Below are 26,617 nucleotides of genomic sequence, written 5' to 3'. Positions count from 1 at the left end.
TACATGGTCTTCAACTTAGTTCTGCTCCTTTTACATAGATCAGTGAAATAAATCCCCTGCTGACTTAATCAGTGTTGTTTTCTTAAAATGTTCAAACAGGCCGGGAGGTGGTGGCGCACGCCTTTAATCCCAGCACTCAGGAGGCAGAGGCAGGCGGATCTCTGTGAGTTCGAGGCCAGGCTGGACCGACAGCCTCCAAAACAATACAGAGAAACCCTGTCTCGTAAAACCAAAAAAAAATCAAACAGACTTGGCAAGTATCCTACAACTCTGTTACCTAAATGCTCAGTACTAGACAGTTAAACACTACCAAGTGCCAGACAGGGTGTGCACACCTGAGCACTTGGAAGGCTGAGGAGTGAAGAACATCTTCAGATGAAATTAGTATATGAATTGGTAGTTCTATAAGTAAAAACAACTCGATTATCAACTATAAGGACAGTCTGGGCTATATAGCAAGAATTTGTCTCAAAAACCAAAATGACAGTAAATCATCATAAATGCGTGGTAGCAGCTACACAGGGCCCATCTGTCCAGATGAGGCAGGCAGGGAACAGTACCTGTATGGTCTGAACCATTCTGTTTGTGAGTTCTAGGGCAGCCATGGCAGTGGAGGTACCAAAGGAGGCAGCGCCTCTCTGGAAGCCTCTGACGATGCGGCCGTCCTTCCGGTACTGCTCGATGGGCAGCCACACCAGGTCCTTCAGGCCTTGCACTAGACACAGAAATCACAATGACAACTATAGGTCACAGGAGTCTAACCCTGTAGCTCCTTGTCTCATTCTCATCAACGTCCCCAAAGGCCAGGCTTCCCAACAGAAATACAGGCTGAGCCATGTGTGTGACTGGAAGTGTTTTGATAATCATTCCAAAAAGTAAACTTAATTTTAATATTTTAACCCAGATATATCCAGAATATGTTCATTGCAATATAGAGTGAGTCTAACCTGGATGGAGGTTCTAAAATCAGTGGTAGTTTATATGCATGTTAGTGTGCGTGTAGGTTTTATAAAAAAAAGTTCTTTGCATAGTATCTCAAGGTATTTATAACCCCAAAAAGATTTAAAAAGACAACCCACCTAATTGAACTAGAGAATGCATAGGCCCAACGCCTCCCAGGATCCCTGGTAGCTGGTTCTTCTTAATGTCAGTGAGCCATTCAGAAATCGCATATGAGAACAATTTGTCAATACCTAGCAAACTAGAAAAAATGACTGTTAATGCAAAGAAGAAATAAAGTACATGCTTAAGGACTTTTCCTGTTTGGAAACTACATATCACAAGGGCAAAATACTAACCACGCTCCAAAAATGGCTAAACATTTTTGTATCATAGAGAAATATAAATCAGCTACTAAATCCACAATCTAGATCTGGGTGTGTATTAGAGAAGACAGATAACAGACAGACAGGACAGACAGGCAGACAGACAGACAGACAGACAGGACAAAGACCGATAACACCTGAGAAGCACGCATATGTGAGTGTCCTCCACTGTTGTTATTTCTTGATTCCCCCATGGCTCAGGCACACATCTGTGAACCTGCATTCCTGTAACTGAATAAGCTAATCTACAACTTCAGCAAGTTGTCTTAAAATATCCTAAAGAGAAGAAGATATTTTCAAGAAATCCCACTCTGTTCCAACTACTTCTACTCCCTCCAAACAAATATTAGTCCCAGATCAGTAGGGTCTTCCAAAGATACGCTCTCCGCTCTGCACAGAAAACACTGCTTGAGAAAACACTCCACTTTTATGTTTACACTAGCTTAAGTACCCTCACCTTAAAGTCTCAGGCAGATCAATCTACTCACCCGTGCCTATAAAACAACCTCTTCAACTTTAGCTCAGAACAGTTCAACTGGGCCAGGCCAATCAAAATCCCAGCCAATGTTCCCTGAAATAGAAAAGAGTGGCCAATTAATTCATAAACTAAGGAGAGACTCAATATTTAACATAGCTGTTACTAGGGAAGTCCGAGCAATGTTGGGGGAGTGGGTATTCAAGACACGTTTTCTCTCTGTAACAGTCCTGGCTATCCTGGAACTCACTCTGTAGACCACACTGGCCTCGAAATCAGATATCCACCTGCCTCTGCCTCCAGAGTGCTGGGATTAAAGGTGTGCACTGCCGCTACCTAGTTATTTTCTACCACCTGGTTATACAATATTCTTTAATGAAGATAAATGCTTCAAATAGTTACAGAAAAAAATATTTTATACCATACAAAACACTATACCAGCTAATAAGCAACATGTATGAAATTTCACTCACAGGACTTCCTATTTACTTAGTAAAGGTACTGTCCTTCACGCCAAACACATGCTCACATATAAACCATGACGGCACCAACTTCATCTGGTATTGTTTTTAACTGAATCTAGAAGAGATAGAGCATTACTGGGATGGCTCCGATGGTAAAGATACTTGCCACCAAGCTGACGACCTGAGTCTAACCTCCAGGTCCCATACAGTGGGAGGAGAGAATTCATAAGTTGTCCTCTGACTCCACACAAGTGCCTCCTTTCCTCATGTACTTCCTCCTGCCTCAAGAAATAAATGCAGCCGGGCGTTGGTGGCGCACGCCTTTAATCCCAGCACTTGGGAGGCAGAGGCAGACGGATCTCTGTGAGTTCGAGGCCAGGCTGGACCGACAGCCTCCAAAACAGAGAAACCCTGTCTCATAAAACCAAATAAAAAAAAAAAAAGCAATTTTTAAAAGGTAATTTTGCATTCCATATTCATGCAAAGTTTCCCCACCTGATCCATTGATACATGTTTGCCATGATAGTCAAGTCGAATAGGAACTTCTGCCGTGAATCTGAATTCTCTGGGAGGAAACAAAGGGAGTTAGTTGTACTCACATTAATGATCATAAAATTAGACCTAACTTGTTAAACTGAAAAATCAAAACAAAACCACAAAGCAAATTATAAACACATCATATGTCCTCAATACAAAAGAATGTCTTTTAGTTCCACCTTGTCTTAAAATCATGACTAAACAGACAAATTCTATCTATTGTATTTAAATGTCACAAATGCCTCTTCTTGGTTTATTAAATGCTTATTTAAGTGTTGTCTATTGTACTTAAATGTATGGTATTTCAATGTTCTTAGTTTATTAAATATCTATTCTTAGAGAAAATGTTTACATAGTCTCAAGTCATACAGAGGACAAATAAAAAGTAGACAGGAGAAGCAAGAAGACACCCCTGATGAATGTGAGCCGGGTAGGCCCCAGCCTGGCCCCTGTTCCTGACACTACATGAGATACGAGTATGGACGGCTCAGCTCTCTGAGACTCAATTCTTCGGCACTGTAAAAATACATACCCTGGCAAATTTTGGTGAGAGTTTGTGAAATTAATGCTTGCAAGTAGATATGAATATACTAACACTGGGAATTGTGGGAGTAAAATAAAAACTACACATTGATGACATATAGCCAACACATTGAGCTGCCTTCTAACAGTTGACTAGAAACTTGATGCTCAGACCCAAAACATGATTTCTGCCAACAGAATAAATGCTAATGGTTATACACCAAACCCACCATACCCACAGTAAGATGGCAATGTGTTACCTATCATGGTCAGTGTCTAAGTCTGGGCCCCAGGTCTATCCCTCATCTCTGAACTTACATCTACATCTATTTACCTGGGCAGAACTTCATCTCTTAGCAAGATAAAAGCACTTACCTAAAGAACACAGGCTGGTCACTAAACGAGGCTTCCTCGGCTGAGAAGTCCTCCTCCGGTCCGTTAGCCCCCTCCACTGAACTGGCACTATGGTTTGGGGAAGGTTGTTTTGGCCCAGGGAAAGAAACAACTAGATTTGGCTCCTTTGAGGTACTCAAATGCCTTGGCAAACTGCAGGTGACATCAGCTCCAGGAGACTTTGTAACTGAAAACATGAGGGGCACACCTGAAGTCAGCTCTGCTACTCTTGAGTACCATGGCAGTCAATACTGACAAGCCTGCACCCTACACTTCACTGAGTAACTACAACTGTCACAGAGAAACTCTGCTCCCACCCATACACCACTACTGCTACATAAGCACACATGTATAACATGGAATGTGCATATGCAGACGGAAATAAGCACGGCACACATACTCTCAAAACAACACACAGCAAGTAGCACACATCTCTGTGCATCCAGTCCTGACTTAGCGATAAGCTGACTTAAAATTCTTCCCTCACAATGGACAGACATGTATACATCCTGTAAACCCTGGACTTGGAATATGAACTTTGAGCTTTTCCAGGCAGTGTGCAGTTCTATCCTCGCGTGATTCTGGGTGGCCATAGCCAGCCGTAGCTGTTTAGTCAGCAGTCGCTAGGGAAAACGACACCCACAATGGTGTGCTGCTGAGTCAGCACTAAGTGGGCTCCAGGTACTAGATTCATTTGAGTTACATTACTCAGCTGACAAAGGCATTCTGAGCACATGACCCCATCCTAGGTAAGGACCTCTGTACTCATGCAGAACCCTCAGACTGTACGTGCTGAGTACCTTCTGGATCTGGAGTCAACAGAAGCTCCACTTCTGTAGAAAGACTTGTGAAGAAATCCTTGAGGAAGAACAGGGCATCCTGGAATGGAGACAAGTCAGTGTAACCATCAGAACAGAGTCTGAGGGCTCCGTCTGCATCACTCACCCTGACACAGCAGTCACTGCACTTCTCTGTTGGCATTTCTACCACTCACTTGTTCTTTTCACACACACACACTGGGCAACGCACAACCACCATAGCTCTAGCTCCAGGGACTCTGATGCCCTCTTCTGGCTTCTGTAGGAATCTGCACACAATGTGTACTCACATGCATACAAACACAAACACATAAATAAAAATAAATATTTTAAAAATATGCATATCAAAGGTATTCCCATAATGAAAAACTAAAAATGTGAAGCTTGACCAGCTCAGAACCTGTGATATTATACATTAAAGCCAGTGCCCTCTTGCACACCCTCTTGCACCGGGCCTATTGTCTACAGTTTGAGCAATTATTTTAGTTGATGTCTGAGACACCTGCCACTTGCCAGACATTATCCAAACTTCATTTAAGTGACATCATCAAAAATAAGTATTACAAACCCAAAACTACAAAGCGATTTTGTTATTTTAAAATTCCACGTATGTTCCACAGCTATGGCTTGCTTCAGTTAATATTTATGAAAGTTTACATTCCTCATCCATAGCATACAATGCCAGGCACTAAGCTAAATGCTGTCCATACATTGGCTGATTTAATGCTCACATTTAATGCCTCTCTCATTAAAGCAACGCCCAGGGAAATTTGATAGAAATTTCTTTACAGCTTTCCACAAATCTGTTTTTTAATGGCCTCTTTACTTGTGACCCCATTTACTATTTTGTCATTTTGCCTAGGACAGAAAAATTCTCTTGCGGAATCTGTAACACAATCCTTCTAACATTTAACCTATCCAGGAGTCCTTTAAGTCTCTAAAATTATGATGCCCAAGTTAGGAGTGGAAACAGAACTCAGTCCCATGTCACATGAGCAATGAGCAAGGGACCACACCAAAAGGCCCGACTTCAAACTTCACAAGATGATTCTGCCCTACAGTCTTTAATTGGGACCCTTTCTCAGAAGTTCGGCGATCAGAACTGCATCAGTGTGCACACAACACAAACCTGATCGATGTTGAGGCGGAGCGGCATCAAGGACACTCTCAAGCAGCACTCCTGGGGCAGCCTGCCAGATTCCGGACGGACATGCAGCGCTTTAACTGTCAACTGCAGAAAGAGGAAAACATTTTCCCTGGTGACGTATGACCTTGTTCTCATTAAAAAAAACTTTTTAAGTAAGCAATCATATTCCTATCTAAGAAAAAAAGTAGAATTTTGAGACTTGAGGCCAGCCTGGGTTAGACAGTGAGACCTTGTCAATGAAGGAGGAAGGAAGAGAATTATATTAACCCTCCTTCTTTAAAAGCCTGTTCAAACTTCAAGAAAAATCTCATGACATGTGATTTTCTTTAGAGGACAACATCAAATGACAACACTGTAGCTTCAGGCTCAATGGAGCTTGCTGAGCTCCCAAAGCTAGTGCACAGGCCCATTGTCTAGAGTCTGTCTATTAGACCTCCAAAGTCCAGACTCTGCCTGTTAGACCTTCTGATAGGGGCTATCCTTCTGTATATATGTTTCTCTTACTGGTTGGTGAATAAAACACTGTTGGCCAATAAGGCAGGAAGATAGGCGGGACTAGGAAACAAGGGGAATTCTGGGAAAGTTAGGCAGAGGGAGCCCCCCAGAAGAGACACCATGTGAGACCCGGAAGATAGGATGCACCAGGCTTTCTCCAGTAAGATAAGACCATGTAGAAATACATAGATTAATAGTTATGAGTTAATAATTAAGACAGAGCTAACCAGTAAGACGCCCTAGTCATTGGTCAACAGATTAATAATTAACATAAGTCTCTATGTGCTTATTTGGGGCTGAGAAGCAGCTGCAGGACCTGGAGGGATAAGAAAACCACCAGCATCAACTCCAAAGTCTAAAGTCTATCTGTTAAACCTCCAAAGTCTAGAGCCTGTCTGTTAGACCTCCAAAGTCTACAGTCTGTCTGTTAGACCTCCAAAGTCTACAGTCTGTCTGTTAGACCTCCAAAGTCTAGAGCCTGTCTGTTAGACCTCCAAAGCCCAGAGCCTGCCTGTCAGACTTCCAAAGTCCAGAGCCAGGCATTCCCACCTCCCTAACATTTAAAGTCTTCTAAGTGTGAAGGGCTGATAGCAGTCCTAGTTATTTTCAAGTGGTTTTATTTTACCTGATGTGTAACATATTGGCAATTATAGTTAGGGAATGTGTTTGTAAAATAATTCTTGAACACAAAACTTAAAATAGTATGTTTAATAGGAAGTCTTTCTTCCCACTCTCATTTTCCTGCAGTTACATACAATGAAACATTTTCTGGGACTAACGAAAAGAGAGCATGGCTTCAAGGAGTCTTACCATGTTGGAGTGAGCTTTACGAGGCATGTCTTTGCTGCAATACAGGTATAAAAATTTATTCATTTGGGACGTTGCCAGCCGATCTCGAATTTCAAGGTCCTGAACGATGAACACCTGCCTGGAGACCGGGTATTCTAGGAGGCTGGACTCACACTCGGGCTTACACGGGGGGTAGACTTCATGTTGAAACTTCACCTTAACACACAAGAACAACACAGCAATCTTGACATAAACTTGAATTTGACTTTCTCCTTATTTTTTTCTGTTGAGATTTTATGTATTTATATTTTGCAGCTGACTCTGTCTATGCACCATGTGCAGGCAGTGTCTACAGGTCAGAAGAGGGTTTGCATCCCCTGGAACTGAAGTTAGAGCTGACTGTGAGCGTCTTGGCCAAGCTAAGCATTAAATCAATGTAAATGTCACCAGTGCTGTCTGTGGACTCTAGATGCTCACAGGGGACCTTCCACAGGTATACTCTAAATCAGGCAGTGGTTCTTCAAGTGATCCACCAGAAAGGCAAAGGCTGGGCAGGGCTCAGAAACATGCATTGTACAAAGGCTTCCAAGGGACTCTGGGAAGCCCTGCTGCAGGGATGGCCTGGGAAAACAAAACGACCTCAGGCTTTTCAAATCATCAAAGAAAAAGAGGTGAGACCTATACTCCACAAGGCAGGGACTTAAGGCTTCAAGACTCATGGTGGGCATAACCAGAGAACCCCTGCTAATACACCCACCTTCTTACCTTGCTTAACTGTATTTCCATTAAAAAGTCATGGTTCCTTCCTTTGCCACCATAGACTGTTTGACGTCCGTGCCTTGTTGGTGTTTGAGAAGGTGAGCTATGGGGACTACTAAAGATGGAGAAAGAGAAAAAAGTTAAATAAAGATAAACCTGCTTTGTTAAAACAATATTCAACTCAGTGAATGGCATCAGAAAACTTAATAAGATACAAAAAGAAAACATTACAGAACTACTAGAATGTTCCACAAACTCACTATAAATAAAATCTTACCACGTAGCCAGGAGTGGTAGTGGTGTGTGATCCAGCTACCCCAGAGGCAATGCTTGCTTGAGTGGGACAGCACATGCATACTATGTGCAATGTCTGAGGTTCAATCCCCAACACCATGGGGGAAATATGTTATTTATAATATTTTGGATATACTGAAAATGCAATTTTATTACCGCCATTATAGTAGTCGTTTACTTGTTCAATATTCAGACCTACAGCAAAACCTAATTATGATGCTAGGTGCCAAACACATTTGAAATGAAGCTTGTATAACTTTCTTTTTGTCTCAGAGATCCAAGTCAACAATAGAACTCAACCAAGACAGAAGCACCTCAGCTGCTGAGCCAAATGTTCTGTCTGGGAAGCTTCTGTGCCAGCTCATCCCGTAGACACACTGGCTCCAGCACGCCTACACTATGAACACTGCTTTGCTTAACCAAAATACTCAGCTCTGGGGATGGGGAGACGGCTCAGAGGTTAAGGGCACTGGCTGCTTTTACAGAGAACCTGGGTTCAGTTCCCAGCACCCACAAGTTGGCTCAACCATCTGTATATAACTGCAGTTGCAGAGGGTCCAACTCCCTCTTCTGACCTCCCAGAGTAACAATCATGCATGTGGAGCACAGACACCGACACACAAAACCCATACATAAAATACGTAGGCCTCAACAGCAAACAGCTGCAAAACTAAAATGAAATGAAGCACTTGGCTCTGCTTCATACCCTGTTAGATGCTGGGGGCTCAGGGCAAGCACGAACTCTGCCTCTTGACACACTCACTCCATTTTATGGACCCATTCAGTCACATAACTTTTGCTCCCTTTGAAACTGAGGGCAAGGAATGGGTATCTTTCACTTTCATAAACAAACACACGACGGGTAATGCTTGTTAAGAGAAAATCTTCTACGTCAACGTTTTAGTAAATCCATGACAAATACAAATAAGTTCACAGCCAACTACAGGTATACATTTAGATTACATATTTGAATACTAATTTACTCATCCTCAAGATAAATATCAGGGCTGGAGAGATGGCTCAGTGGTTAAGCACTGACTGCTCTTTCAAAGGATTCGAGTTCAAATCCCAGCACCCACATGAAAACTAACAATGGTCTGTAACCCCAGTTCCAGGGTATGCAATGGCCTTTGCTGGCCTCTGTAAGCACAGACATCCATCCCTGTAAAACACCCATAATAAATCTTATGAAAAAAAGATAAATGCCATGTGTTTTTCTATGGACAGTTATATTGAGCCATCAAATGAACTTACCTGTAACTCTTAGCTGGAGAAGTAGGAGGAACTGTTGCAAAGTCCTTGCCTCCATAGAGATGCCACACCAGAGACACTTCCTTAACAGCATAGCGAATGGCAGGGACGGGAAGGTGGAGCGGGGCTTTGCTGCTATCTGTCCTTGTAATGGGCAGACTGAAATAGTCATCTCGTATCACAATCGCATCGTCAACCATGATCTTTATCACGGGCTCTTCTTCCTTCTCCTGAAACCACCAAGAGATGGCGCTCTCACCCACCACAAACAACAAATGGTGCCTCACAGACCAACTGGCTTTCTGGAGTCTACACTCTTTTCAGTAGTTTCAATATATAAAACAGTGTAATAATTTACTGTCTTTGAAATGGAGTCTCATACTGTATCTCTGATTGGTGTGAAACTCATTAAATAGCTGACGTTGGCCTTGAATTTATAGCAATCTCCTGTCTCCCAAGGCCTCGGATTACAGGTATGCACCACCATATCCAGCTTGGATAATAATTTCTGACATTAATCATCAAGTAATATATTGTACTTTTTTGATAAAAATAAAATCCGTCCTATAAAAATCACCTCACAAACAATGTCTAAACTTTCTAATGTGGCTTTTACTATTTGATAACTGAAATTACACAGATTGAAAACTAGGTGGTAGAGGCTCATGCCTTTAAACCCAGCACTTGGGAGGCAAAGGCAGGCAGATCCTGTGAGTTTGAGACCAGCCTCGTCTACAAAGTGAGTTACAGGACAAGCTCTGAAGTACACAGAGAAACTCTGTCTTGAAAGAAAAAATAAAAGAAAGCACAAACTGATTGAATGATAGTGTGTATGTTATTAGTTTAAAGTCATACTGCATTCTAAACCAAAACCTGACAAATTTGTATATACTAATCAAATTATGTTTCTAATTACAGGCTTATCCTGAGTTCAACTGCTTTGATATTTGGTGTTTTTTTTTAATCAGAAAGTTCTCAGAGCCTATAGTCACCTATGAAGGCACGACTAGGCTGTTTCATGTGTGCGCACTCATCTGAACCCCTGTCAGTCTTCACAGACATCCCAGCCCTCCCAGAGCTTACACTAGCTATTCTGCAGCTCATCTTCCTGTCGTTTGATTAAACTACCCTTCCACTCAGCACCTGCACTTCACTAACTGGAGCATAAGGAAGTGTAGTGACCATTTACAAAGCACGCACGTCAACTACGTGATGATGGAATTTTGAAGTAGGAAGAGTTGCAGACTCAAAAGACCTTCAGATGCCCTTTGTAACACTATTTTAAAGTTTCAATTGTGCTATCAATTATTACCTGGATGGCTGCTTTTGGTGCAAAAAGAATACAAAAGTCATCATTTTCAGTGGGTGCGCCTGTCATTGTGTCACTAATCAAGTGGTGAGGGAGGGAGGCATAAGCAGGGCTAGGCTCCTGGGACACATTCCCACTCTCGTCTGGGAACAGGAAGAGGTCTGAACAGCATGGCTCCTGAGTGTGCGACTTTTCATCCGGGACACCTAGACAGAAAGACAGAAACATCTGGCAACAGCCTCTTGTCTGCAGGTCAGACACAGGATGCTCAGGGCTTCAGCCTACAAAACCTTCTCTACTTCTTATCACAACTCTGAGTCTGAGGCTTAGGGAGGGCTGAAGTAACACAAACACCTTAGCAAGAAACAGAAATGCCACAAAGCACAAACAAGTGACTCAAAATCAACTCGGGGTTCTCTAGGAGGGGACAGTTCCTTCCCAGTTATTTGGTGTAAGTGAAACTCAAGAATTCAACAATGATCTGTTCCCATTAACTGGGGTTTGACTTTGCTCAAGACTCTGTTTTTCAGGTGGAAGAAACTGACAAACGTCCATAGAGTTCAATCTTGGAAATGTCTTGGGCAACACTGCAAAGGAAAGGAAAAAGCCAGCAGACCCTCACCCAAACAAAGCTACAGGAGTCTCTGCTTAGGGAAGGGGTGGGGAGAGTGGCCAAGCTAATTCCAGGGCTCCAGAAGCCTATGCTGGACACTTTTTCTCACGTAGCTCTCTTAAAATGAAATTCACAGATGATACTATGTGGACCAAAAATCTGTACACGAACATTTTATACTATGCAGTAGAGTTATCCATTCTTTCTCCACTTATTCAAACCAAATACTGATAGGGGCAAAGAACACAAAAACGCATAAGAGTGTTTTGGCCTGAAGACTGTCTCAGACAAGCATTGAAACACTGTCAACAGCACTGCAGGCCAAGCTGTCATCAGTGTCTAGTGCTTACTGAAGACTCGTGTACAATATGCAATCAGGGTCCCTTTCCACTCAGGCCAGCTGCTGCTATTTAATGCACAGGAAACACTAAGTTATCTCAAATTACAATGAATGCAACATTTCATGATAAATGTTTCATAATACCATGGATTTTTCTCAGGATGCACGGAGCCCAGGCTAGCCCTATACTCAACTATGTATAGACAAATCTGTCCTTAAACTCTTGGCACAACTTCTATCACCCATGTATTGGGATCTTATGCATGCACCACCTTTCCCAGCTCCATCAAGTATTATTTTAAAATTAAGGTTTACAGAATTTAGAAGTAACTATGTCCTCCACCAGGCATTGTGGCACACGCCTTTAATCCCAGCACTCAAGAGGTAGAGGCAGTCTGATCTCTGCGAGTTCGTGGTCAGCCTGGTCAACATAGTAAGTTCCAGGACAGTCAGGGTTATATAAAGAGACCCTGTATCAAAACAAAACAAAGAAATAACTATGTTCGTCCAATCAGAAAAATTGTTTTGAAACAAATGCTTCAAGATAGTTGAATGCTTCCATTTGGCTTTCATGTGGTCCCTTTCTGCTTATCCAACTTTATTGTTTAACTCTTTTCAGTCAGATGGGAACTTGTGCTCTAAGTCACAGCTAGGTAAGTATCTACAGCTCACACCTGCCGCCTTCCTCTGTATGCTAATGCAGACAGACCTATGACCTTCCACTCATGCACCCCACACAGCTACTAGTCCTGTGTGGTGATACCCTGCTTGTACAAATAAATCTGTCTGAAGATGAGAGGCTGAAGCTTGCCACTAGCTAACCACAGAGGTCCGGAGGTCTGTACAGACAGACAGGAAGTGAGATGGCTGAGTGGAGAGAGGATATAAGCAGGGAGAAACAGGAACTCGCTCTCTTTTCCACTGGGAAGCTAATATGGTAAAGGTGGCTTTGGCTTGCTCCTTCTCTCTGATCTCTCAGCATTTTCCTCTATATCTGACACTGGGTTTTTATTATTTAGAACAATTGAGAACTCCATTTACAATCCTGCTTTCACTAGAGTCATGAAACTTCCAGTCCAGATTCCAGAGTATTTTCTTGTGTCATTTCTCAGTCACTCCAATCAGTAGTGCCCATCTCCTGACAGCTTGTACTCCCAATAGACAGTAGAGACAAGCTAACTGGCTAGTACAGATCCAGATGAACGTTAGGGATTTTCTTACTGAAAATATCAGAAGAACACAAATAATGTGACACTTGGTAGCCTCAGTGCTCCCAGGAAAGCCCTTCTCACCATTAGTCTGTGGTCCCACAGGAGGAGAGGCCTGCTGCACGTCAATCTCCTCCATGGCATCACTCATCAGGTCCCGTAAGATCTGCTGGTCAGCTTCAGGAAGCACCGGACCACGCGAAGAGGGTCGACCACTGGAATCTACCTACAAGCAAAAGGCCGAGATAAAAATAGCTAAAGCTTGGTACAGTGGGGTGTGCTGTACTCTCAGCTACTTGAAAGAGGAAGCAAAAGGACCACTGGGATCCAAGTGCATAAGGCCAGCCTGGGAAACAAAGTGAGACATTTCTCAAAGAAAGACCCATCCGAAAACACTTTTTCCAGAGAAGAAGTCAAGTCACTGAGTCACTGCACGGGAGCAGAAGACAGGCCAGTGAGAACTGCTTGCTGACCACATCCTTGCTTGGAGTCACTGCACCTCACCAGCAATAGAAGCAGGTCCATGCTCACTGCCTACACTCTGACCAGCAGGCACGTTTTAACGTAATCATTAGCACCTCAAGAGCTACCAAAAAGTACAAACAGACAAGAACTCAGCTCAGGTGCAGACACAGAGAACCAGGACCCTGCAAAGGTGATGGGAGGGGCTGAAAACCGTGCTGTGCAGCGGGGGCTCATTGAGAAAGTCTGACCGGGCTCAAACCGTATGCTGCCCCGGTAGGTCAGGGCCTCCTTTCTTGGACTCTGGAGGGCAGTGGGGATAAGCGGGAGAAAATCTGAATGGTGGTTCACTCTCAGGGTTCAGCTCTAGTACCACCATTCACCGTTTTGGTTAGTAAACCACAGATCCAGCAAACCCAAGCCGTGCTCCCCAAATTGTGAACACTGCTCTGAACTGGAAAGACACAAATCGACAGCATCTCTGATGAACCGGAGTGTCTTTCAGGATGGAGAGGAAACAGCAGGGGAGCATCTTTGGTCACCTCAGTACCAGTGGAGCACAAGGGACAGAAAGGAAGAGCACAAGGACATAAGAGGCACGTGATGCCAGTCAGACCCTCGCTAACAGAGCTGACCCATCTGAGTAAGTCCTGAGGGCCCTACCCTAAGGAGAAGCCTGTGAAGAACAGCACTGCAAGATAAAACACCAAAACAAACAGGACACCGCTCACGCTGGGCACAGGACATGGAAAGGGGACACTCGCAGCATAAGAAAGCAATGATCTGGGGACTGGGATGGGGACACCTGTTCTGGTCCTCTTGCCGACTAGGGAAGTCACCCAAGCGATCTAGCTCTAACCACAAAAGACAACCTTTAGCCTCCCCTCGCTGGGCTGTGGTGGAGGGAGCGGAAGCCCATGGAAAGTTAACAGAGTATCACAGAGAGCCGGTGGAAGCACTAGCATACAAGTGAGTCTTTGGGTGGCAGCGTCTGCCACTGGCTGCTTGCAGCATTTAGACACAGCTTGTGCTCTTCCCTAAGAAGAGGTGAAAACAACAGAAATCTGAAAAGTACTATATTGGTTGAGATTAATATTCTAAAACAGAGCAAACAGTAGAACGGCTTTTCAGAGAGGGCCAGAAATCACCTTTCCAGACCCGTTGCTCTCACTAAGTGATGTCAGTGAGATAGGGGAATCACCTTGCCTGTACCTTTGGCTTTCTCTGTGAGACTCCAGGCTTCATTTCTGCTTTGTTAGGTGCATGTAAGTCCCCGTAACTTGCAACATACTGAATGAGATTCATCAGCGCAGCGCATGAGTCTGAACACGTTCTGATGTGGACAACGTCACTGGAACAGTGCAACTCAAAGCGGGGCTCGGTCTGGACAGGGCACAGGGGAAAATGACAAACACTCTGTTTGTTTGTTTGTTTGTTTATTTATTTATTCTGGTTGTTTTTTTTTCCCAAGACAAGGTTTCTCTATGCAACAGTCCTGACTGTCCTGGAACCTGCCTCTACCTCCCAAGTGCTGGGACTAAAGATGTGTGCCAGCACAGCCTGGCAACAAACATTCTTTTTAGACATTCTTGTCTAAAACTTTACAGAGTCACAGGAACTAAAATATACACTCATGGGCTAGAGACATGGGTCAGAGTTTATGAGCACTTGTTGCTACTTCAGAGGACCTGAGTTCAATTCCCAGCACCCACAGTGACTCACAATTGTCTGTAACTCCAGTTCCAGAGATCTGATACCATCTTCTGATATTTGCAGGTACCAGGCATGCATAGTGCACACATATATATATATGCAGACAAAACCTTCATACATATAAATAAATTAAATAGAACATATACTCATTTGTTTTGTCACATGAAGTCTTAAATCAATTCTAGTTTTCAAATATTTTAACCAAAATTGAGCGAAAAGAAAAACATATTCCAAGACAATCTGTTTTTTATATCTTAAGAATAGGACTTAAATAAAAATTTCCACTTATTTTAACTGACCTGTTCTCCATCAGACTCTGACTTCATTGCAGTTATGGTGAGCTCTAAAAGTCCCATGTCCATCACACGAACATAATCTATAATTTAATACAATACTTATTGTAGGTTTTTAAACTGCTTATCCAACCAACATCTATCTAACAAAAGCAATCTCTGTTCAAAGTTCACTGCAGACAGCACTAGGATTTGTAGTGTGAGAGGATACAGACAGACCCATCCAACAGTCTCACCATGACCTCACCTGACACCTCCCCTAGATTTTGCTAGAATAAAAGACTAAGTATTAAATAGATATTTAGAGCACGAAGGAAAACACAGCTAATACCATAAGAACCTTTCACCCTCAACTGAAAAGCCAGTCTCACCTAAACTCTAAACATAGCTTGCAATCACTACACACATGAACATCCATTAAAGGTTCCCCAACAAGAATCCAGCTTCCCAATACCACTTCTCACTTAAACTGCTTTACTGCATAAACACACACACACGCACGCACACAGTTTTGAACTCACCTCTATTCAGGTTTATAGTGACAGTGTTACACTTGTCAGACAGGTGTAAAGCAGCCTCATCCATGATGATTCTGGGGAAGAGATGACACTGCATCTGAAACACTAAGCTCTGAGCATGTGCACAGCACCATCAACACGCCATGTACCTCGCCCCAAACTTGAGTGGGACCCAAAACACATCAAAGTGCCAACACAACAGGATCTAGGCTTTCGGGGCAGGTTGCTTATTTGTTTCAACAGCTGCCCCGATCTAAAATATTTCCATTTCAAAGACAACACACATCTGGCACTGGGAAGTTGACCTAAAAAGTCACCTGAGAATCTCAGGGATAAATCCCTTCCCTAACTGAAACACAACAATGAGAGGATGCATCTGACCAGCTGTGGGTGCAGGATGAGTTCACAGATACCTGAGGGTGGAGGAAGATTTATCCAAGGCAACGCTGCTAGAAATGCTGAACGTCTCAACAGTAAGAAGGGATCGAATTGGCAGGTGAAGGGGCCTGGCGGCAAACAGAAGCAACAGATTAGCAACAGGACTCTTCAAAACACACCTCCAAACACAACTACTCAATTGTGGGACTATTGGAGGGTTTTGTTTTGTTTGGTTAGGTTTTTTGGAGACAGGATCTCACTGTGTAACTCAAACTGATTTCAAATGTTCAGTCTTAAAAAAAAAAATGTTCAGTCTTTTTATTTTTATTTTGGGGGGGGGGGGGTTGAGACAGGGTTTCTCTGTATTGTTTCAGAGCCTATCCTGGAACTCATTCCGTAGACCAGGCTAGCCTCGAACTCATAGAGATCTGCCTGCCTCCTCTGACTCCCGAGTGCTAGGATTAAAGGCGTGAGCCACCAACACCTGACCAAATATTCAGTCTTATGAGTGTTGAAATTGTAGGTGTACAACACCACACTAGGCAGAATTATGTACTTTTCAAAAATTAGTGTGTTGTTAAAACATGTTTAATTTTTATTTCTTCCCTGTTTTTTGAAACAGGGATTCTCTGTGTAGCCCTGACTGTCCTGGAACTCACAGAGACCTGCCTGCTTCTGCCTCTCAAGTGCTAGGATTAAAGGAGAGCACACCACTGTCCAGCATGTTTTAATTTTTAGTACACTTTACTTATTTATACATAGTGTGCTTTTCTATGGTGCCTATATGGAAGACAGAGGACAACTTGAGAGGACTGGTTCTTCTCTTCTATGCTGTGGGTTCCAGGGAATGACTCAGGTAATCAGGCTCTGTGACTCTAAAATTGGTGTTTTTCAAATAAAACTCTACTTTGTTCCATTCTTGGACTCACCTGTAATCAAGTGCACAGCTCCAAAGATGAACATGAAAAGTTGTAAATGAAGTTGGAGGGTTATATCCCAATACAGGTTCATCAGCAATATTTAAGAAGTTTAAAATCTGTAATCACAAAAACAAATACTTCAGAGGAAACGACATTTTGCTTGAATATATTTAACAAGTATATAACAAAGCAACTTAGGATGCTACAAAAAAATACAGCCATTCTGAAGGGATTCATTCCAAAAGCATTTGCACTCACACCAGGGAGGCCATGGAAGGAGAGAGATGCACTGAGTTGCCTACAGTAATCCTCTCTCTGTGTGCATGTTTATCACAGCCTGGTGCTGTGTCCCTTAAATAACACAATTAAAATGCTAAAGTACTTGCTGAACTGGGACTTGAAATGAAGAGTCACATCCAATAACTGAATGCCACAGACACCTTAGAAAACCCCGCCTTACATTTATGACCATACCACCCTAAACACATTCAGTCGGCTGTGATCTTGGAAGGTAAAGCAGGGCTGAACTGCTTAGTACTTTATGCTTGGATGGGAGAAAGTCCTATCTTAAGAAATTAAATTTTTAAAAAGTATACCTAATACAACTGACATATTGCTAAGAACAATTCTTGAAACTAATTTTGTTAAAGACTATTTTAAAAATCTGGTTTCCATGAGGTATGGATACGCATGCCTGTAATCTTAGATACCTGGGAGGCCGATGCAAAAGGATAAAAAAGTCCTAAGTTAGTCAAGGACTACTACTTAGCAAGACCCTTCTCAAAATACAAAAAGGAAAGGGAGAAAGGAGGGAAGGAGAAGAAAGGAAAGGGGAAGAAAAAGGAGAAAAGGGGGTGGAAAGCAGTGGCCATGTAGCTCAGTGGTAGAACACTTGCTTAGCATGCTGGAGGCTCTGAGTTGGAGGGGCATCTCTGTTTCCTAAGTAACCCAGTGCGGGAAAAGGTAGAAGAACCTAGTTATTGTTGGGTTTGTTTTGGTTTGGTTTTTGTTTTCCTTTTTTAAATAGAAATCAACAAGTTCTTTTTCTTTAATTTATATGTTGCTCAGTCTGAAAGCTAGGTTGAGTCACTCCCTAGGCAGTGTGTGTGTGTGTGCATGTGGGTGTATGCCTGCGTGTGTGTGTGTGTGTGTATGCCTGCGTGTGTGTGTGTGCCTGCGTGTGTGTGTGTGCCTGCGTGTGTGTGTGCCTGCGTGTGTGTGTGCCTGCGTGTGTGTGTGCCTGCGTGTGTGTGTGCCTGCGTGTGTGTGTGCCTGCGTGTGTGTGTGCCTGCGTGTGTGTGTGTGCCTGCGTGTGTGTGTGCCTGCGTGTGTGTGTGCCTGCGTGTGTGTGTGCCTGCGTGTGTGTGTGCCTGCGTGTGTGTGTGCCTGCGTGTGTGTGTGCCTGCGTGTGTGTGTGCCTGCGTGTGTGTGTGCCTGCGTGTGTGTGTGCCTGCGTGTGTGTGTGCCTGCGTGTGTGTGTGCCTGCATGTGTGTGTGCCTGCGTGTGTGTGTGCCTGCGCGTGTGTGCCTGCGCGTGTGTGCCTGCGTGTGTTTGACACTCAGTTAGTCACCACATTCTCTAAACAGTTTCATGAGAAGAGCATTTTTAAAACATTCCATGGAGAAAAAGCAGCACAAGACCCAGTCCTGATAAAGAACAGGTAGTATCCTGCTCAAAGTCAGCTTCTCACCTGCAGTTCTTACTCAGAGAAAAACAGCCACAGCACCTTTATAAATGCATGCCAGGGCCAACAAAGACAGTCTAGTGGGTAAAGGTCAAGCCTGATGGAGCTAAGTTTGCTCCCCAGAAGAGAATCAACACCTGAAAGTTGTCCTCTAACTTCCACAAAAACACTGTGGTATGTGCACACAAGGGTACCACACCCGCCCATACACACACACACACACACACACACACACACACACACACACACACAAAGTAGCAAAAAAAAAAATTTAGAAAAACATTTCAATGAGCAGTAGAGCACTCAGCATGAAGCCCTGGGTTTGGTTCCAGACATAGGAAATAAGTAAATAAATAAGTAATAGGTAGGCAAGTATTCAGAGAAACAGACAAGAAGAAAGAACATTTCAAACCCTAACTCTACTCTATAAGGAAGATTCAACTGAACATTAATTGCAGAAATTCTGATGCAATGGCCGGGGGACATTAGGCCCTTAAAGAGCTTCTGGTTGTCAACACTCAACTGGCAGCTCCTCCAGGCTGGACATTCCACAGACCTTTCTTTTCTTAAATGACACTGTCGTTGAGAAGTTATAGGGACTGTACTTCAAGGAAAAAGTCACCTACTTTCTGGGAGAGGAGTCTATTTCTTAAGGAAGACACAGCTACACAGTGTGTGCTCATCATAGTTTCTCAAGGTGAACATTCATGACTTGTGAACCCTGTTAGAAGAACATGAGAGAAGTGACAGCTCTTACTTGCTCATGCCAACTGAGTCCGGTGGGCAGCATTCGGTGCTGCAGAGTTGCTCCTTTCAGCCCCACAGCCACAAGGAACTCCTGCACCACAGGAAACACAAGGAACCACATTAATCCATGGAATCCCCAACTGGGGTGCTGCCACTTAGAACAGTCATGTTAGCTAGCAATCAGATCAAAAGGAGCACTAACAGTATAAGGCACACACCTTGGTATTGGACTCTGATTTATCGGACAGTATCTTAACTGCCACTGAGAGCATATTCAAATTGTCTCCCCCAACACCGTCAGAGGCAGCTCGGTTGAGGCCATCTTCTCCAGAGGAATAAATTGTAGGTTCCAACCAATGTGGGCGGGTTGAATTGGGCAGCCGCGCCTCTGTAGGAAGAATGGCTCCATCTACTATGCCTAGATACACATTGAGATAAAAATACCAACAAAATAGTTGTGTAATTGTTTTGACTTTCACAACTCAAAGCAAACTCTGTGCAGGCTGAGTCTGCTTTATTCAGAATGCTCAGAACAGGAGGTATTGGGATTTTGTGAAGGACAGTTACATCTACTAAATGAGGTATTAGGAAGGGAACACAGCTCTGAACATGATCCATTCTTGTATTGTGTACTCTTCAGGCAGCAGGTTCAAGGTCATTCATACTATGTTTTCATTCACACTATGTTTGACAGTGCCCCATCTCAAGATGTCAGGTACAGAATGTCTACTTGAGGCAGTACACTGTTACTGAGACATCTCAGATGTAGAGCATTTCTAAAAGGATTTCCAGGACAGCCTATACTCCTTTGAGCCTTATTGGAGACACAGAGGTCCTTGTGCTCACAGATAAGCACTAGGGAAACCAGGAGCGTTACTCAGGGTTATCTCTCCAAAGGAACAGATGTTTTACCTATTTTCTGACCAGAAGGCTGGAAATAAATGTTAATAGTTTGGTGACTTCCCCAGGCCTTTATGACATTTATTGTTTATTTAAAGAACCCATTTTCATTGAAGAGGTGGCACGTACTTTAAAAAGTTTCAATAAAATTATGCTTTAATCTTTATCATGCACACAGGATTGTGTTACACTAGTAATTTTTCCAAACTGTACTATGCTTAAGTGTTTAAAATAAACTGCCAGTGTCAGACTCTAGAAGCTTGAACCAACAACACTACTGAGTCATGTTGAACTGGATGTCCTTTGAGACTTTTGCAGATAGTTACTCTGGTGGTCATGGTGTTTGCAGAGATCCCCACAGAACCAACATGGTTCTGGAGGCACAATGGCCAGGGGTAGCCTACTTCTTTTTGTCAATGTTGGTACATATATCTGAGAGCAGAAACTTACAAGAAAGTCAAAATAAAAATTAAGATTCTAAAATGCTTATTTTCCTATTTTTGTGCCTATTCACAGGGTAATTCAGACAGCCATTCAAGATTTGGTTAATTTTAGTCAGATGTCGTAGTGCATACCCACAGTCCTAGAACTTGGGAAGCTGAGTTGAATCTCAGGTTCAGGACCAGTGTTGGCTGCATAGTGAGACCTTGTCTCCAAACAACAGGTTTTAATCTGTAAGTATGATTTTGGCAATAGAACCAGAACTCCAAACAGAAAACAATTTCTCACATCAAAGTTGTATTCAACAGGCTGTCTTTATCAAATAGGAATTCAATCACTAAACAGAAGAGATGATAACACACAAGTGTCCTACCTTTGTGGTACAGACTGAGGCTGCTGGAATGCAGGCAGATGTAATGCTTGTCATCAAAACCTTCATATTTTGTCACACAGAATAATGAGCCACTGTTGAATTCTAACCAGAATTCACCATGCTTATTTTCCATCAGCTCTCCATTATCTTGCTAACAAAAAGACCAGGACGGGGGGAAAAATCACAAGTTACCTTTTCCCCTTCTAACTTCCAGTACTGGGATTGTACCTAGAACTCTGCACACAGTAAATGGGCTCCTACACTGAGCTGCAGGCCCCAGCAACCATGGCTTAAATGCAGAAAGGAGGAATGCTTCTTGGCATGCTCATTGTGAACCTAACTGAGAAAAATCTCCCATCCCACAAAGAACAGTCTAATTCTGGACCTAGTCAGTACAGTGGGACTAAACCCTGAGTGATGTATGTGGTGCCCGAGTCCTCTGTAACAAATGCCTGTGTTTTACTTGCTTTTCAAATGAGAAGGAAAACAGCTATAGCTAACGCCCTCACTGGAAAAATCAGTACATGCTTTCCAAAGGGAGGCCACACAGTCTTAGATCAGCAACTGAAGCTAGCTCCCAAACGAGTGTGTTCTCTGGCATCTCAGAATACTGCTCCCCTCCCCACCACTCCGCCCCACCCCACCAGCACTGACACCACCTCCCCCACTTCACTGCAGCAGACTGTGTAGACGCACCTTTACATCTGTGAACACTGCCATTAATCCATGATTGATATTCAGAAGAACTGAGAGGAAACTCTGAGAGTTCTTGTTCTGAGAGTCCAACTTTTTTTTCCTACGGGAACGATAGTTGGGATCAACAGCAGAAAAATACTGCAAAGTCTCTTCTTCAGATCCACTGTCTTCATCTACGCAGGGAAAAGACCTACTATTACAGATTCCGACAGCTAGGCAGGACAGCAGCTTAAAAATGATCACAACAGTACTTTGCACTTTTACAGAGGATAGATGACAGGGACATGGGCCTCTCAGGTGAATTTCAAAACGTGCTACTACTCTGTTAATTTATAAATGAGGCACTTTATACTACAACAAAGGTAAAGTACATTACCATAATGAACTGCAGATTTAAAGGGACTGAAGCTGTCTTTGTTGAAGGTGTTTATCAGCTGACTGGCTACCGAGAGGCCGATGCCATAGGAAATATTCTCAAGTGTCTCCACTGGTGAAGGAGCTGTTGGCTCCCAGAGAAGCAAGTCATTAAAGATCCTAGAAACACAAAGTACAAAATGAACAGGAATCTTCCAAGGTGAAGACAGGCTGAGAACCCTTTACAGGATCATGTGTCCTTACTGGTTTGAAATGTGGAAATGGAAAATGATCCCATGAAGGAGTTTTTAAAGCAAGGAATATGTGCTGTCTGTCAAAGGGAACACAAGTGACATGGTTACAAAGCAAGACCAGGGAAAGGGATCCGAGATTAGACACCCAACCAGACACCAGCCTCCTATCAGCCACGTTACTACACTCAAAGTTCTAATCATACCTCTAAGTGTACTTCAGAGGAGGAAGCTAATTAATGATAAAAATTCATAGTCATGTGTAGTGAAGCATGCCATTAATCTTAAAGGGAAAAAGCAGTCTGTGGCTAGCCTGGTCTACACAGCAAGTTCCCAAACAGCCAGAGCTGTATGAGACCCTGCTCCCCCCAATAAAACAAACAAAAACCCACCTCCCAAATGACAGGAAGGATGTTAAAGCGCCATAGAGACCCTCTCAGCAGTCCTTCTCACATTCCCAGGGACAGACGGGAGAATCACTACTCCCACTTTACCCGTGGAGAAGTCGTCACATAAAGCTAAGTGATCTGCCAAGGCCACAGCGCCAAGGAGAAAAGCTGGTACAACAGTTAAGATCAGGCCTGGCTCTCAACTCAATCTTTTGTCTAGACTAGTAACTGAGATAGCTTTTTCCCAACAGACAGCTCAGCTTCCCTGGGAAGAAGAAATGGGGTGAATGCTGACCACAAAAAGAGAAAGAGACGTCTCCCCCCTAAAGAACACACTAGAAGAGCCATAGCTAGGCCCGGGCTGTGTGCTGCCTCTTCAGTAAATGCTCGCTACTACAAAGACGTCCTTCTGCCCAGCTTCATGAAAACTGCAATTGCCCAGCCTTCTCTAGGTTTGCGCCACCACACCTCCTTCACCTCATCTGTCTCCATCACAGCACCTGTAATGCTGGACGCCTCCTGGATGCCAGCACCGCTGCCCTGAGAGGAACTTGTGCCTAATCATCTCAGCCTGTGCACAGATGAGCGGCTGTCACAGAGCGTGCAGTTGGCGAGGAAAAGACAAGCTGATGGCTCATGGGAGGACTGTAAAGTCCAGTGTGAATACCAGTCAGGGTGCCAAGAAAAGGGGCAGCCTTCCCTCGCTCCCCCCTAGAGGGAGCCAGCTGCAGAGCTTCAGACTCTGGAGGAAGGAGGCAGCACTGAGCATCTTGACTCACAGTGGGAAGAGGTGTGGTGAGATGCCAGGGACACAGCACTGAAGGATGGCACCTGAGACGCACTGACAGCTATGTCCCCACCATTATCATCTATTATAGGATATGGAAGCCAAGGAATATGAATCCAGTCACTGCGAAGAAAGAAGGCGAAGGAAGGGCTCTTTTGTCACACTTCCTGCCGCAGCTTATGGCACACGCTCTGTGAGTTTCTCCTTCCTGTGTTCCTATGCTTTCCTTGTTTATATTTGGGTCTGAACAGTCTTTGGTTGGCTGTTTTATTGTGAAACAGAATCTTATCAGGAAGCCCTGGCTTTGAAATCATGATCCTCCTGCCTTGGCCTTCCTAGACTGGGATTACCAGAGTATGCCACCATACTCAGTTTAAAAGAAGTTTGCTGTTCTTTAAAAAAATAAATAAGCAGGGCTGGTGAGATGGCTCAGCAGACAAACACACTTGCCACCAATCCCAACCTGAGTTCAAGACCCACGTGGTAGAAGGAGAGCCAACCCCCAGAGTTGTCTTCCAGCCTCCACAAGCTGTGTACAAACACACACACACACACACACACAGACTCACACACATAGACACTCACACACAGACACACACGCAGACACACATATGCACACACTCTAATAAAAAACAAAACCTTACTTACAGTGCTAATATTTTCTTCCTATGTCCCAATAACCTGGTGTGTGAAATCCTGTCCTGTCTGCTTAACTAACGTGTACCTCAGTATATTCAACTTACAACCACAGTCAGTGGGGAGACCCAGGAACCCTAAGCCTTAGCACCAAGGGCAACCAGACAGCAAGAAGCCCACTGCAGAAGCAACAGTGGACAGTCTCTGAAGACAAGGGAATGAGAGCTTGTTTGCGGTGGAAGCTGGAGATGATGAAGCTAAGCACTTCCTTTTTGTTCTCAGAGTCCTTCAAGAGCAGAAACTGTAACAGTAACACAATACAGCCAGGAGCTCACCACAGGCCAGACACTGTTCTTATACTTTTGGTTGTGAGCACAGCTGACAGAGGCTACTGAAGTCATCAAAGTGTATGACCCAGAGTTCCATCTCATTGTATTTGCTGGGTAGGTATGTTGGAGTATTGAAACACAATAAATCAAAATTTTTGTTTACAAAATATATAGGCAAAATTGAAAAAGCCTAACTAGTTGCCTTCTGAAGAAACACTTTCCATACAGTGACTCTGAGAACCTAACTCTACACCAGTACATGCTGGCCTGCTATTCAACTCTAACACTCTTCATGCCATTGCATGCATAGAAAAACAGCATTTCTCAGCCCTGTGCAGCTCAATGACACAGCCAGTGGGCAGCTGCAGACTGGAAGAGTAAGCATTCCATACTCCGGCAACCCAAAAGAATATACATCAAGAAAAAACAGCTGTTAATCAAGCTTGGGGTTACAAACTAGTACAAACAATATGTGAAATATTTTTGTTGTCACTGCTGTTTGGGAGTTTGTTTTTTGTTTGTTTGTTTGTTTCTGTTGTTTTTTTGACAGGGTTTCTGTGTAGCCCTGGCCGTCCTGGAACTCACTTTGTAGACCAGGCTGGCCTCAAATTCAAAGATCCGCCTGCCTCCTGAGTGATGGGATTAAAGGCATACACCACAACACCTGGCTGTTCGGGAGTTCTTGATGGCGGTGTTACCATCGTTTTCACAACAGGCACCAAGCAGAGTTTGGGACACACAACTACAACAGCAGCACACAAAGTAACAACATGTAGAAGCATGTAGAAGAATAGCAGAGCAGACAACTAAAGCAGGAGCGCTTGGAGGCAGCCAAGTGCTTCACACGCACCTGTTATACAGCTTCTCATAAAAGCTTTTACTGGGCAGAGTCATGTGAATATTCGGCAGCAGGAGTTCCAGCACATAGCGAGAATTGCTGATGGCTTTATCCTGAAACTCTGTCATCTCAACAGGGTCTCCCGGCATCACCATCTAAAACAATAGTTTAGAGTGAGGAACAGCACCAAAGAAGCAGCCTGCATTTAAAACAGTAGCAGCGTTTTTTTAAAAAAAACTATTATTACAGTTACCATGTGAGCAATAAATAAACCTAATCTTTAACTAGGGAGAATATACATCAAGAAAAATAGATAACAATCTCTAGTAAAAGAACACAGGGCCAGGTAGTGGTGGCGCACACCTTTAATCCCGAACTCAGGAGGCAGAGGCAGGTGGACCTATGTGAGCTTGAGGCCAGCCTGGTCTATAAAGTGAAGTTCCAGGACAGGTCCCAAAGCTACAAAGAAACCCTGTCTTGGAAAAAAGGAACACATGGATATTTTTGTTATTATTGCTATCCATTATTTTTGTTTCTTGCTGGTGGTGTTACTATTGTTTGTTCAACAGGGTTTTGTGATATCTCCCAATCTAGCTTCAAACTTGCAATCCTCCTGCCTCCACCTCCCATGTGCTAAGATTACAGTATTCTTTCAAAAACAAAGAACTAGCCAAGTATAGTAGCACAGGCCTGTAATCCCAAAACCCAGAGAATGAGGCAAAAGAATCACAAGTTCAACACTAGCCTGAGACACAAAGAGAAAAGGAAGGAAGGGGAGGGGGAAGGAGGGGGAAGGAGGGGGAAGGAAGCCCCTCTCTGTGGCTGGGATAATCACCCTGCAGGGTTCACCACTCTCTTACCTGCTCATTCTCAAACATCACTCTACGAGAAGAAAAGGGAGACGGGGCTGGTCGTCTCAGATCACAGACATCTTTCAGGGAATGAGCCCCTCCTTCCTCCTCTTCCTGGTAGTGCCCATCGTTCTCTTCCTCCTCTTCAGCTGCTATTCTCTCCAAAATGGAATGCATGGCTGGTGGATTTATTTTCAGTACCATTCTGATAGAAAAGATGATTTGAAAAATCAAGACCTAAGTATAAACAGCAACATTTTTACTTTCATGTAGATTTACAGAATGAATACTGATGAAATGTTAATACAATCAGACCG

General features: G+C 43.5%; 1 protein-coding gene across 2 annotated transcripts in view; it reads right to left on the bottom strand.

The window, feature by feature from the left end:
* Nucleotides 1-26,617, bottom strand: part of Atg2b (autophagy related 2B) — a 60,099-nt gene that overhangs the window by 6,939 nt on the left and 26,543 nt on the right. For both annotated transcript variants that reach the window (XM_040742532.1, XM_040742531.1), the window contains exons 17-40: nt 26,310-26,505; nt 25,462-25,604; nt 22,242-22,399; nt 21,866-22,038; nt 21,170-21,320; nt 19,674-19,873; nt 19,466-19,546; nt 17,033-17,139; nt 16,139-16,231; nt 15,729-15,799; nt 15,214-15,290; nt 14,414-14,584; nt 12,824-12,965; nt 10,582-10,784; nt 9,273-9,499; nt 7,731-7,839; nt 6,987-7,181; nt 5,664-5,765; nt 4,517-4,595; nt 3,699-3,903; nt 2,760-2,829; nt 1,814-1,896; nt 1,080-1,201; nt 561-715 (exon numbers count right to left, since the gene is read on the bottom strand). In XM_040742532.1, the coding sequence (XP_040598466.1) occupies nt 561-715; nt 1,080-1,201; nt 1,814-1,896; nt 2,760-2,829; nt 3,699-3,903; nt 4,517-4,595; nt 5,664-5,765; nt 6,987-7,181; nt 7,731-7,839; nt 9,273-9,499; nt 10,582-10,784; nt 12,824-12,965; nt 14,414-14,584; nt 15,214-15,290; nt 15,729-15,799; nt 16,139-16,231; nt 17,033-17,139; nt 19,466-19,546; nt 19,674-19,873; nt 21,170-21,320; nt 21,866-22,038; nt 22,242-22,399; nt 25,462-25,604; nt 26,310-26,505 (3,313 nt within the window). The remainder of the gene's footprint in view (nt 1-560; nt 716-1,079; nt 1,202-1,813; nt 1,897-2,759; nt 2,830-3,698; nt 3,904-4,516; nt 4,596-5,663; nt 5,766-6,986; nt 7,182-7,730; nt 7,840-9,272; nt 9,500-10,581; nt 10,785-12,823; nt 12,966-14,413; nt 14,585-15,213; nt 15,291-15,728; nt 15,800-16,138; nt 16,232-17,032; nt 17,140-19,465; nt 19,547-19,673; nt 19,874-21,169; nt 21,321-21,865; nt 22,039-22,241; nt 22,400-25,461; nt 25,605-26,309; nt 26,506-26,617) is intronic.

This window comes from Mesocricetus auratus, unplaced genomic scaffold (assembly GCF_017639785.1).
Source record: "Mesocricetus auratus isolate SY011 unplaced genomic scaffold, BCM_Maur_2.0 Super-Scaffold_15014, whole genome shotgun sequence".
In the NCBI taxonomy this organism is placed as follows: Eukaryota; Metazoa; Chordata; class Mammalia; order Rodentia; family Cricetidae; genus Mesocricetus; species Mesocricetus auratus.
This window is presented reverse-complemented; position numbering and strand designations above follow the sequence as displayed.